At 53.1% G+C, this 13,178-nt stretch overlaps 2 protein-coding genes across 2 annotated transcripts in view; both read right to left on the bottom strand.

Annotated features, from left to right (window-relative positions):
- Window positions 1-531: 531 nt before the first annotated feature.
- LOC104529705 (diacylglycerol O-acyltransferase 2-like) lies at window positions 532-4,981 on the bottom strand. The gene is given in 10 exon segments (XM_010174090.2): window positions 532-686; window positions 1,294-1,496; window positions 1,573-1,677; window positions 1,679-1,736; window positions 2,370-2,574; window positions 2,691-2,718; window positions 2,720-2,753; window positions 2,977-3,084; window positions 3,149-3,277; window positions 4,942-4,981. Coding segments are annotated over 10 exon segments (1,065 nt in total).
- Window positions 4,982-7,284: 2,303 nt separating this feature from the next.
- IGBP1 (immunoglobulin binding protein 1) overlaps window positions 7,285-13,178 on the bottom strand; it is a gene marked incomplete at its 5' end in the record, with an annotated part of 6,172 nt that continues 278 nt past the window's right edge. The window contains 5 exons of the mRNA XM_029086522.1: window positions 7,285-7,430; window positions 8,140-8,252; window positions 9,501-9,586; window positions 10,561-10,756; window positions 13,074-13,167. Coding sequence (XP_028942355.1) covers window positions 7,285-7,430; window positions 8,140-8,252; window positions 9,501-9,586; window positions 10,561-10,756; window positions 13,074-13,167 — 635 coding nt within the window. The remainder of the gene's footprint in view (window positions 7,431-8,139; window positions 8,253-9,500; window positions 9,587-10,560; window positions 10,757-13,073; window positions 13,168-13,178) is intronic.

Here is a 13,178-nt window from a genome sequence, read left to right as displayed (position 1 = left end):
AGATGGTGGAAAAGGCTCACCTGGGGCCAGAGCAGCACCCACCCCCACCCAGGGCTCCACGGTCCCAACTGAGGCCACTGCCATGGGTCCCCACATCCAGGAGTGTCCCCCACCCCAGGGGGATGTCTCCCCACCCCGGTCCCACTCCCCATCGTGATGCCACCCCAAAGAATCCGTCTCATTCCCACCTCCTGTGACACCCCCTCCCTCAGCTCACAGTCTCCTGGTTGTCTTGGAGGGACCATGTCCATCACTGGTCCCCAGCCTTGCGCCAGGCCCCCCACATCAACCCCACATCCTCGGGGGACAGCTGTGTCACCCGCAGCCCCTCGCACCCCTTTCAAGGGGGACCCTTTCCCAACGTCCCCTTCCCCTCGCTTCCTCCTCTTCTCCCACCTCCCACTCGGGTTCTTCATGCAGAGGAGTGGAGGGTCAGAGCGGGGGGACCCCGTGCCGGGCCGGCTGAAATCCCCACCCGCAAGAGCCGGCTGCCCTTGTGAGTCAGGATCTGGCCGCCGGCGCTGGCCGTGCTCAGAGGATGTGCAGCTCGTCCGTCTCCGACAGCCCGTACTTGGTCTTGTTCTGGTTGAAGAGCTGGAGGAGGGAGCGGATGTACATCTCGTGGTACATGTCCACCACCTCGCAGCTCGGGTTCTCAATCTTGGGCACTGTCACCGGCTCCCCCACTGCCAGGAGGGGAAGAAGGTCAAGTTGGTGGCATGGGGACGTGCTCACCTCATCAGGGATATGAGTTGAGCATTGCCTTCCAATGCCACCCATCACAGGGTGTCATAGAATCACAGACTGGTTTGGGTGGGAAGGGACCTTCAAGCTCATCCAGTCCCAACCCCCCTGCCAGCAGCAGGGACACCTTCCACTAGACCAGGTTGCTCAAAGCCTCATCCAGCCTGGCCGAGAACACTTCCAGGGAGGAGCAGCCACAGCTTCTCTGGCCAACCTGGGACACTGTCTGACCACCCTTACAGTGAAGAACTTCTTCCTAATATCTCATCTAAACCTCCCCTCCTTCAGCTTAAACCCATTTCCCCTTGTTTTGTCATTAACTGCCCTTGTGAAAAGTCCCTCCCCAGCTTTCTTGTAGCCCCTTCAGGTACTGGGAGGCCGCTATAAGATCTCCCCGGAGCCTTCTCTTCTCCAGGCTGAACAGCCCCAACTCTCTCAGCCTGTCCTCACAGCAGAGCTGCTCCAGCCCTCGCATCATCCCGGTGGCCTCCTCCTCCTCCACCCCTTCACCTCCTGGGGGTCCCCTCCGCCCCGGCGGGCGATGCTCACCCACAGTGGTGATGGGTCTGGCATAGGGGAGGAAGCCCCGGGAGCGGACAGAGGTGAGACCCCGGCCGTAGAAGACACAGGGAGCGAAGCCCATCATCTTCTGGAAGCGCTGCTGGATGCTCCTCATCCAGCTGCCCTCCTCAAAGACCACCTGGCGGAAGAGGTCGTTCTCCCCGAAGGAGAAGGAGGGGACGAGGTGGGCCCTGTGGAGGGGACATGGTGGGTGGTGATGGGGCGCTGGGACCCCCAGACCCCCGCGGTGGCGGTGCTGTGACCCACCCGTGCTGCAGGGCCATGCGGACAAAGCCCTTGCGGTTCTTCAGGATGAGGGTGGTGACACCGGGACAGCAGGAGAGCGACTCGGCTGCGCCGCCGATGACGATGGCCTCCGCGGGCGGCGGGACGCAGGTACCCGATGGCACGGCGGGTCACCGGGCACAGGCCTGCGGTGGGACAGAGCAGAGGTGCTGTGGGACAGTGCCCAGGGGACAGGGACAGCACGAGGGACCTCACATGGGATTGTGCCTGGGGGGAGCACACAAGGGACCACACAAGGGCCATGTGGTGGACCATGTGCAAGGGACAGTGCAAGGGACAGGACAAGGGACAGGACAAGGGACCATGCAAGGGCCATGTGCGGGACCATGTGTGAGGGACAATGCAAGGGACAAGGCAAGGGACAGGACAAGGGACCTCACATGGGATTGTGTCTGGGGGGAGCATACAAGGGAGCATGCAAGGGCCATGTGGGGGACCATGTTCAAGGGACAGGACAAGGGACAAGGCAAGGGACAGTGCAAGGGACCTCACATGGGATTGTGTCTGGGGGGAGCACACACAAGGGACCACACAAGGGCCATGTAGGGGACCATGTTCAAGGGACAGGACAAGGGACAAGGCAAGGGACAGTGCAAGGGACCTCACATGGGATTGTGTCTGGGGGGAGCACACACAAGGGACCACACAAGGGCCATGTAGGGGACCACGTGCAAGGGACCATGCAAGGGACAGGACAAGGGACAGCCACGAGGGCAGGGTGCAGGCAGGTGTCCATCCCGCTGCCCAGGGACACTCACCCCCACTCATCAGGTACTCCCTGAAGAGGGGCAGGCGGAAGTTGCCGGCCAGGGTGGTGAGGAAGGGCCGGATGCCCGGGAACATCTCCCCGAAGCCCGTGGAGCCCGTGATGAAGTTGCAGAAGGCGCCGACGCAGAGGATGCCGTGGGGGTGGGAGCCGATGATGTAGTTGTGGCTGGGGGACAGGTCATGTGTCTTCACCAGCTGCGAGGACAAAATGGTGTTGTGGGGACGTCACGGTGGCAGGTCCTTTTGGGTGGTACCACCACCATGGTCTGGGTGAACATCCTGTCCCACCACCCCGGCTTCCCACGCCGTACCTTCACAGGGAAATAGTCCCGAAAGTGCTGCCCATCGCCGCAGGCACGGCAGCCTCCTGCCACCTGCAAACCAGGCAGGGACCTCAGGAGGTGACACCCACCACGGCAGGCAGCAGGCCCCGCCATGTCCCTCTTCCCACCGTGAGGATGATGGGGAGAGGAAGGAAAGAGCAGGTGGGATGAGGTGCTCTCCCTTTGCTCTTCTAGGATGGACACAGAGAAAGGGGGACCCTGCACCCCATCATGCTTCAAAGCTGGAGGAAGGGGGGGCTCTGCCCATTCCCACCTTTCTCTGGCGTGTCCCAGTCAAAGATGATCCAGGCCAGGTAGAGCGCGGAGATGGGCCAGAAGCTGGTGAACACCAGGTAGATGAGGAGCAGGAGGCTGACGATTCCTGCAGGAGCCAGGGTGAGAGGGTGAGTGGGTGTGTTCCGACCCCCCCACAGCCCCCTACTCACCCAGCAGCAGGAAGCTGAGCACCCACTGCAGGACAGCGAGGAGCTGGAGCCAGGAGCGGACGTCCCGCTGCGAGGGCCAGGGTGCTGTGAGCAGGGTGCGCAGGGCGGTCTGGACACTGGCACGGCTGCCTGCGGGGAGGGACATGGCACCCAGCCCAAAAACAGCACGGGTGGCACAAATGCTGTCCCAGCAAGTTGGGGGGGGTCCCAGTCTGGTGGTACCCATGACTGCTGGGGATGGGGTACAGGGACAAGGCAGGAGGTAGGATGGGAAAGATGAAGTAGTTGGGTGAGGAGGGATGGGATGGGATGGGATGGGATGGGATGGGATGGGATGGGATGGGGGATGCTCATCCCCAGAGAACTTTAGACCATGCCAGGAGGTGGCCCTGGGCAACCCAAGGCTGCTCTGAGCAGGTTGGGCACCCCCAAGCCCAAACACATCCATGAGCCTGGGTGCACCAGCAGATCTGAGCGCCGAGGCACATCCTGTACTGTGCTGAGTCCCTGAGGGCCAGGACCTTTCCCGAGCCCCCCTTGGTGTGTTCAGGCTCAGAGGGTTTGGGGATTTCTCAGTCGGTGCAGCAGGGAGGTGTGGGGCAGCATCTGCCCCCCAACAAGTGCCAAGGACAGTGGCCAGGGGCTGAGCCAGGGTGGCCCAGGCTGGCTGTCCCCACAGCCATCCCATGAGAGACAGCCCAGCAGCCCAGGGCTGCTCCACTCCCCCCACCACCCCCTTCCCTCCAGCCAACCTTGGTGAACCATTAACTGCCCCGGGCTGGGCGCCAGGATCCAAACTCCACAGGCAGCCCCATCCCTCCTCCCTGAAACGGGCCCGAGGCGCCGGTTCTGCCAGTGCCCTGCTCCCGAGCAAAGGTCTGCCATGGCCAAGACCACCCAGTACGGCCACCACCATGACCACTATGTTGGCCCTTGTGTCACAAGAGCCTTGTTTTCTTGGGAAAACAACCCCAAATCAGTGTGCTGGCCAGGTAGAGAGATGCTCAGGATGAGACAGGAGCAGATCTGTCCCCATGGCTCCCTGAGTCGGGGAACACTCAGGTCAGAGGAGAACCACTAAACCCCAATTTGGGTGGTTGGTGGTGGTTCAACTCTTCCTGATTCAACCCAAACCATGAAATAAAGCAAACACCAGAGCCATGACCAGCACTGAGGAGCTGTTTTCCCTCTCCCCGTGCTGTGCTTTAACCAACTGCTCCCACCCATCCCCACACACCCCACGAGGCACCCCCAGAAGCTCTGTCACCCGCACCCCCAGAAGCTCTGTCACCCGCACCCCCATCGCCAGCTTCCCAAAGCCCTTTTTTTGGGTTTTTTTTTCTTTTTCCAGGGAAGATGCAGAGCTCTGCTCAGCAAATTTGTATCTACCACACAGTTGGGTTTTTCAGTTTCCTTTCCTAGCCCCGCTCAAGCATTCCATGAACATCCAGACCACAGACAGAAAATGGAGAAACTCCAGGTGCTCCGCGGGCGACAAAACCCTCTTCAAACCCACAAATTTGGGACTTCGCAGCCCAGAGCAGCAAGGAAAGCTGAAGAATTACTTGCAGGAGTAACTTTACCGAACGCATTGTCAGAAATTTCATCCCTGTTGAGCAACTGGATGTTTTCCTCTGGTGCTGCTAATCCCAAATCGCTCCCATCGCCTCCCTTTCCCCTAAGCAGTCTCAAGCAAACAGACAATGGTGACAACAAACACTAATTGCCCGAGCGGCTCCTCGCATGGCCAGAGGATCAGACACCATCCAAACACGCTTTGGAAATTCTCTTACCGCTGAGATTTTGGGAACAGGCTGCAATGATTGTTTTCATGGTTGGGAAGGAGTTCTGCGCCAGACCCCGGTCCGGTCCCGCAGGTTAAAAGGCGAGTTTGGAAATCCCGGAGTGCGATTGATTGTGTATCCAGCTGCTTTTAACCAGCTGATCCAAGGTAAACTGTCCACCACGCAGGGGAGTGGACCTGCTCCAGCCCTGGCTTGCAGAGCAAGGAGAAGAGCTGATGGTCCTAGGGAGGATGAGGAGTTGTACGGAGCGGTGAGGAGCTGCCGTCGCGAAGGGCAGCCACAGCTCCTTGGAAAGCCACCGCTGCTGGCACTGGTGGTGGCTCAGTGGGAGCCACTGTCCCCCAGGGAATGGTACCGTCCGTCTCTGGGTGTTTCACAAACCTCTGTCATGCTCTCCTGGTGTGACTCCCCTCCAGAGCCACCCCAAACGTCATCCCGAAGCTCCGCGGTACGGGAACGCAGCCCGCCAGACAGGCCCTGACCCTCAGCCCCACCGTCCAGCACCATCCCCTCCCACATCCACCTCCTCTCCCACATCCAAGAGGGGCTTTGGGGTCAGCTAGCCCTGCCTGCTAGCCCAGGAGGACTGGGATAGTGACTGGAGAGGATTGGGGAGGGAAAAAATAAGAAGAAAAGGAAACAAAAGCAACGCAAAAGCAGCTCTGAGATGGGGCTTCAACAGCCAAAGGAACAGTAAAAACCCACAGCACCTGATTCACCAGAGCTCCTGCTCAGGATCCACCTCTCCAGGAGCACTCACTAGGAAGAGCCAGCTAACCTCAACTGTAGGAAAGGGATGAAGACCTGTAAAGGATTGCACGTGTCCTTAAAAACACGCTTCAGGGGAGAGGTTTGGAACCCACAAAACCTCATCATCTGCTGCTGCAAACCGCAGAGACTCGGTATCTGGAAAAAAGGGCACAAGAGCGCTCAGAGATTAGATAAGAGGAGCTGAGATTGCTACGTACTAAACATCTGAGCTCTCCTGCAGCCCAGCTGGCCCCTCAGATGTGCCTGAATCCTGCTAATAGGAAGGAAAAAATCCCTAATTCTTTCACTATCCCACTGTCCCCAGAGGGAAGGGAGCACTCTGCTGATGAACCCGACCGCACCGGATCAAAGAGGGTAAAGGCCTCGTGCCTGCTCCAGGTAGTAACACTGCTACGGGCACAAAGAGCAGCGATGCTCTGTTGGGTTTTTTATCCTGACACTTGGAACAGGTTTAGAACGACCACAGTCACTGCTGCCAGCCCACACTGGGCAAATCCAGAGCTTCCAGCTGCTGTTCCTCACTGTTTTGCCCAGGAATGCGCTTGCCACGCTCCAGGTCAGCGCTGGGTACAACAGATTGGTGATGCCCTCTCCTCACTCAGGGCAGGATTAGTGCCAGCAGCTATTTAACCCACCTCCAGAGGAATCCAGACAAGGTTTTCACCCTTTCAGGGTTATTCTGTAAGGAGATTTCAAAGCACACTGACCACTCGTGTTCAAAACCTTCGCTTTTGAATACGGCACCGTTTGCCCCAATATTGGCCCCTTGAGGGCTCCATGAGAGGGTCCCAAGGACACGCACACGCGCTGCCACCAAGCAGACCCCCCGTTACACTCACCAAAAGCACAAATATTTCTCTTCAGGCATTTGTACCAGCACTTGGAGACCTGTGGAGAAATACCTGATCTACTGAACACAGAAATCCCCAAGACTTCAGTCTGCTCAGGGAGGAACAGTGGGATGAGCCCGAGGAAAAGCCATCGGTGCAGCCGGCTGCCTACAGCCCTCCCTGCTGAGGTGAACTCTGTGCTGTGTTCAGAAGCCTTGGCCAAAAACCACTGGTCATCTGACATTGCCCATTTCCCATCCCCAACTCCCTTCACTGCTGGAAATCAGCTTCACAGACTTGCTCTGGAAGAGCCTGGGATGAAGAGCAAGGGATTTTCACAGCAAGAACTAGGCAACACAAGAGATTTTATTTTGCTTAAAATATAGAGGAAAAAAGAAAAATAAATACATCCACCCACAATACAAAGAGCAGTTTCCAAATTAATGTATTTTTCCTTCAAGAACTTCCTCTGCCTGGGAGAACAGAGGCAGTCTGAGCCCTCAGGAAGAGCTCCACCTGCCAGGAGCTCTGTGGTATCACAGACCAGGGTGCTCAACCTGACATTGAATGTAAACCAAAGCAAACTGTCACGTTTAATCCTCTGACTCGGGTGCCTCCCAGAGAAGCCACGGATCCCCCCGCATATGTACAGTGTATTTACTCCCATATCTCCAGGACACAGGCAATTCTTACAGGATTCCCAGGCCCTGCTCCCTCTGCAGCGAGAGCATCAGCCCATATTCTGCCGGTTGCCATAGCCCCGTGGGTGTGTATCTTTCCAGTCATCCCAGTTCCGAGCTTTTTGGAGAGCTTCCTCATCATCCTCCTCTTCTTTTTTCTCTTCCTGCTGCTTCTGCAACTCTTCATCAGTTATACCTGCAAGAACAGGAGCGAGGGGCAGTAGGACAGCAGAACATCACTAGGCAAGTTCTCAAAACAGCAGCTCTGCCAGGAGCTGATCTGGAACTGCCAAAGAGCAGTCGAGGAATCCAGGTAATTCTCACAGCCTAAGAAATCATAGAATCCCAGATTGGTTTGGGTTGGAAGGGACATTAAAGCTCATCCAGTCCCAACCCCCCTGTCATCAGCAGGGACACCTTCCACTAGACCAGGTTGCTCAAAGCCTCATCCAACCTGGCCGAGAACACTTCCAGGGAGGAGCAGCCACAGCTTCCCTGGGCAACCTGGGACACTGTCTCACCACCCTCACAGTGAAGAACTTCTTCCTAATATCTCATCTAAACCTCCCCTCTTTCAGCTTAAACCCATTTCCCCTTGTTTTGTCATTAACTGCCCTTATGAAAAGTCCCTCCCCAGCTTTCTTGTAGCCCCTTCAGGTACTGGGAGGCCGCTATAAGATCTCCCTGGAGCCTTCTCTTCTCCAGGCTGAACAGCCCCAACTCTCTCAGCCTGTCCTCACAGCAGAGCTGCTCCAGCCCTCGCATCATCCTGGTGGCCTCCTCTGGACTTACTCTTCCTCAGTCAGTTTTACACCCTGTACACATCCCCATTCCACCCTCCTCCTCCTCCTCAAGAGGAATTCTCTGTTCCCGAATTCTCTACTCCAGTCTTTGCCACTCAGTACCTGCTGTTCGCTGAGGCGCGCTCTGACCAGACACGACTCCTTGCCTTCTGCGCTGCTCGTACCAGTCATCCACGGTCATAGTAGGCAGACCAGGATATCCAGCACCAAACACTCTGTGGGAAGAGAGAAAGAGTCAAAGGCAGCACTTTACATCGCTATGAATGAGCAGAAACAGAGACAACCCAGCACAGAACTATTCTGGGCTGTGAGTGGCACTAACGATACACGGCACGTTATCGAGGAGGGCTTGGGAACAAATGTATTTCTACAGCCTGGGCCTCCAGAAACAGACTGGCCAGTGATAACAGCATCTAAAGTTCAGCCTGTGGCTTCAGAGAGGTGAGGAGTGTTCGAGCCCAGAGACCTTGAATCACTCTGAACACTGTGCTAGCACAGCGTGCCCAGGAGGCCCTTGAGAAGGGAGTTAGGCACGGCTTGGCTGAATAGATACATGGAAGGTTCAGGGCAAATAACGTCAAAAGCACGACAAGAAATCCGGTTTCCATCCCATTTTGTGCTTTAGCTGCCACACTCCTCGCAAGAAGCACAAAGTGTTACGATCTTGATATCCTAGGGAAAGCCTTACAGTTAAAACTGGTGTTACTGTGACTGATGGTTCTCTGGTAGGTATCATATCTTTCCATCCTCTAAGATCACTTATTTGAATTCATTTAAATCCTCCAGAGTTTACACTAGATTAAGAGATCACGTGTGCTTTTCACTGCTGGGCTCTTTATTTTCAGAGGGAAGAACAATCCTGTTATATCACACAGAGGTTAGAGGGGCAAGATAAGCTTTGCCTCTCCACCGCTTACCAAACAGCAAGCACATGGCCTACAAACTAACACAGAAATATTTGCTTAATACAGTCTCCTCTTCTGCCATCCCAAGAGGAGGAAACAGCACGAGCCAAGATGCTGCAGCATGCTGGTAACCCAAGAAATCAGACAAAGCAGATACTGGAACAGGTTGGCCAGAGAAGATGTGGCTGCTCCTCCCTGGAAGTGTTCAAGGCCAGGCTGGATGAGGCTTTGAGCAACCTGGTCTGGTGGAAGGTGTCCCTGCTGCTGGCAGGGGGGTTGGAACTGGATGAGCTTGAAGGTCCCTTCCAACCCAAACCAGTCTGGGATTCTGTGATTCTAAACTCAAACCAGTCTGGGATTCTGTGATTCTATAAGCAGAAGAAATGCAACAGATGTTCCCCTCAGCCCCTGCTCAAGATGCCCAGCATGTTCCATCTCGAGGAGACATGCTGCCTGAAAGGAATGACTGGTTTTCTGCATAGGAAAGAATATTTTAGGCTTGATATGAGAACAGAGCACTGCATCCTACTGCATCTAAACAATCAGAAAACAACATACTTAGCCTGAGCAGCATCCCGGGTAAGGATGAAAGGTTTCAGTGGAGCCCTGACTTGCCGAGAAGGACCGTGTGGTGGTGCTGAAGACTGGAAATGCAAACAATAGTCACAAGATAATCGTGTAGATGAGAATCCCCTTTCTCTGCTTCCCACCCCAAACAAGTTATTAAAAATCTTGGCGAAGAGAAACGTCTCTGCTGTCAGAGCAACATCCCAAGATGGACAATTCAGGCCTTAATCCAGTTTAAATCATCAACTTCATCTGTGAGCTTCCACAAATCACTTCTCTTTGTGCCTCTGTCACCCCCATTCTGATCAAAGCAGAAAGCTGACAGAGCTTAACCAGATCAGCTCAGATCAAAGCACGAACTGTAGCTTATTTTTGCCAGGGATCAGAGGCAGGCATCTGAAGCAAGTAGAACTCACCCTTCCCGATGATATCACCCAAGGCACTGGGGAAAAGCAGAGTTCTGCAGTGCCAATAATGAACTGCACAAACCAGCTGTGCCAACAAAGCTGGACTACAATCTATGGTAGCACATTATGATTTTTTATTTCTAGACAAGACACTTCAAGTGAGTAACATGAAGCCCAGAGACACTATTCTACACAGGAACTGCAGGTCTGTGAGAAGCTTTCAACATTCAGAATGGGCCCTTCTTTCTGTAATGTCACTTTGTAGACCAGAAATGGTGGCCTGAAAGAAGTCACAAGGGTCTTCTTTTAATTTATAAATGTATTTGGTTCTTAAGTTAAGGGAGAACCCAGCAAAGTGGAGAAAAGCCTGGGCATGCAGACTGGTTCAGCTCTGATACTTAATGCTCTAGCATTTCACAAGCCATGACTATCCAGAACACGTGGCAGCACAAAAATCAGACCACTGCCCATTCCTAATTAAACCAAACCCCATCTGCTTGTGCTGTGATCGAGCTAAATTTCAACTGACAGAATAAAACTTATGCTACTCTTCAGTTGAATTCCTCTGAAGTCCATTTTCCTGCAGCAGTGTCTATCACCAGGTCTAACCATGCACAGGACTGCAGGCAGGAGAGATCCCGTACCTGTTTCACTGAACCCCTGCTCCTCAGGATGACCATTTCTTGGTCAATACTCTCAATTTCCTCCAGGCCAGTGTTGATCCATCTCTGGATTTGTAGGATGTAAAATTCCCGTATCTGCTCCTCATCTGCTTGCCCGCTCTCCACAAAGGTTTTCATAGAGGCCAACCTGTTCTCCAGCTCCTTCTTCTGCTTGTATCTATCTCAAAGAGAACAAAACCAGATCATTTAAGTAACCTTTCTCTAGTCCAGCCCAGATACAGTGTTTTCCAGAATAAATAACTTCCTATTTCTCAAAATTCAATCAAATGCAGTTAGAGAGCTACCTCCTGCCTCAACACTGGATCTTTACTACTCTAAGAGGTTTAACACAATTTCATGTATTCAAAAAGAAAACTGTATACAAAAAGGGACGTTCTGATGGTTTACTGTTGTTAAAACAGCTACTGTCTGTTAAAAAACAGCTTTAAGGAGATAGTTTGAATTTCAAAGGGCCTCTCTCAGTTACTTCTTTTCTGCTGAAAGGCCTGCAAACACAGAATATTAAAAGATTTTACCCAGGTAAAATTAAGCAAGCCTGGCAACATTAATCTCCTGGAGAAAACAGGACTTTAACTCATTGGTTCCTTCACTGAGAAAACCAATGTAAAAGCTATTTTGAGTCGCTTCTAGATGACAGAAAAATATCAAGAAGCTGCTTCTAATGTGGATTAAAACAGTTCTTCAATTTCTGTCCCAGGTGTTTTTGTGCATGCGGGTTGTTTTTTAATATAATTTTGGCTTTCTGGATTTTTTTGACCTTTTCAGGAGTTGGTTATTAAAGGGGGGAACTACCCAGATAATTCACTTCCAGGCTAAACCCTTGTGTCCCACCTCCTTCAGTTACAGTGCCACCTGAAGAACCAACAGTAAGAACCAAGGATTAGAAACCTATGGGAGCTGAAAGGACAAGGAGCATCCAAGAGTCATTCCAAAAACCAAACCCATCCAACAAGTGCTCCACAAGAACCCCCCAAACCATATCTTAACAGGCTGAGCTCCTGACTGCCCAGCCCTGTCCTGTCCTGTCCTGCAGGGAAGCAAAGCCAACCACTCCATTCCTGTCTGTCTCTACATTCTGCAGCGGGATAAGTTCTCTTCAGGAGGCCACTGCAATCCCAACCTGCTCCCTGGGACACTGCAGCACATGCTGATCCAGAGAGCAAGGCTAAAGGCAGGTAGGATGAGACAGGTCCGGAGCTGCTGTGCTGACACAGACTTTCTCAGGATAATTTTGTTGGTGTAGTCTATGCTTTTTACTGAAAGCAACTATAATTGCAACGTCTCACCCTGATCAAGTCCCAACCTGCTTATGACAGAGCTCACAACGCAGGCAGCTCCTGTTTGTCCTTGAGCAGGAGGTGTGGTACAGGCAAGCACAAGCCCTAGTGAGGGGAGTTCCTGCGTAACCAAAGCCCTGCCTGCAGCCCTGACAAAACCCACTCACACTTGGGAGGTGAGGAACGGTGTATTCCAGTGTCCCAAACCCATCCCACCTAGGTTACTCTGATAGTTTAACTAAAAAACCAGTGCAGTTACTCGCTAGAATATAAATCACACCCTTGCAATTCAAACAGCATATTCACAGGATCATTAATGTTGGCAAAGACCTTTAAGATCATCCAGTCCAACCCTCAACTCATCCCCACCACGCCCACTAAACCCTGAGTGCTACCTCAACATGTGTCTTGTACACCTCTAGGGATGGTGACTCCACCACTTCCCTGGGCAGCCTGTTCCGATGCTTGGCAATCTTTCAGAGAAGAAATTTTCCCTGGTATCCAGCCTGAACCTCATGCAATTTGAACAGCTCTCCAGCTCAGCTGGGGCCTTTCAGTGCTACCACAATAAACAACAGCTTGACTGTCAAAATCCCTAAGTAAAGCCTGACAAAGAGACATCAACCACCTCTTTTTTAAAAGATCTAATAAGCACATTGTCAGGAAACTTCCAGCGTGGGTGGCTTTATGCAGTTAGCAGCGATTAAAGAACTAATCACAAGAGCTTCTGCGCAGTTCTTTTTCAAAGACCAGAAACTAAAGACATCAATGCACCTCCCCAGTCTGTGCACAAGGCAATATCACTAAATAATGCATGGTGCTTATCTTAAAATGAATGTTTTGTGATTTGGATGTGAGGAAGAATTTCTTTGCTGAAAGGGTTCTGAGGCATTGGAAGGGGTTGGCCAGGGCAGTGGTGGAGACCCCATCCCTGGAGGGATTGATAAGATGGGTAGATGAGGTGCTGAGGGACATGGTTTGGAAAGTGGAGTGAGAGTGGACAGGTACAGCTGGACTCGATGATCTCAAATGCCTTTTCCAACCAAACGATTTTCTGATTCAAAGCATTCCACTATCAAGGGAAGCAGTTCTTTCCTGACAGTCCTTGTCTGTACAATCCCACACTGCCTGACATTCTCCCTTTCTCTTAAAATTATACCCAAAAAAGCCTTTAAACACGGCGAAGGAAGATCCTACCTTTCGATCTTGGCTTGTCTACTCGATGCCATGGCCACCAGGCTGGGTTGGGCGGCAGCAGGGCCCCCCGGGGACGGGCTCTCTCCATCCTCCTCTCCCGGGGGG

The sequence above is a fragment of the Antrostomus carolinensis genome, unplaced genomic scaffold (genome assembly GCF_000700745.2).
Source record: "Antrostomus carolinensis isolate BGI_N321 unplaced genomic scaffold, ASM70074v2 scaffold24638, whole genome shotgun sequence".
NCBI lineage: Eukaryota > Metazoa > Chordata > Aves > Caprimulgiformes > Caprimulgidae > Antrostomus > Antrostomus carolinensis.
Note: the sequence above shows the minus strand (reverse complement) of the source record. Positions and strands in the feature narration are given on the sequence as shown.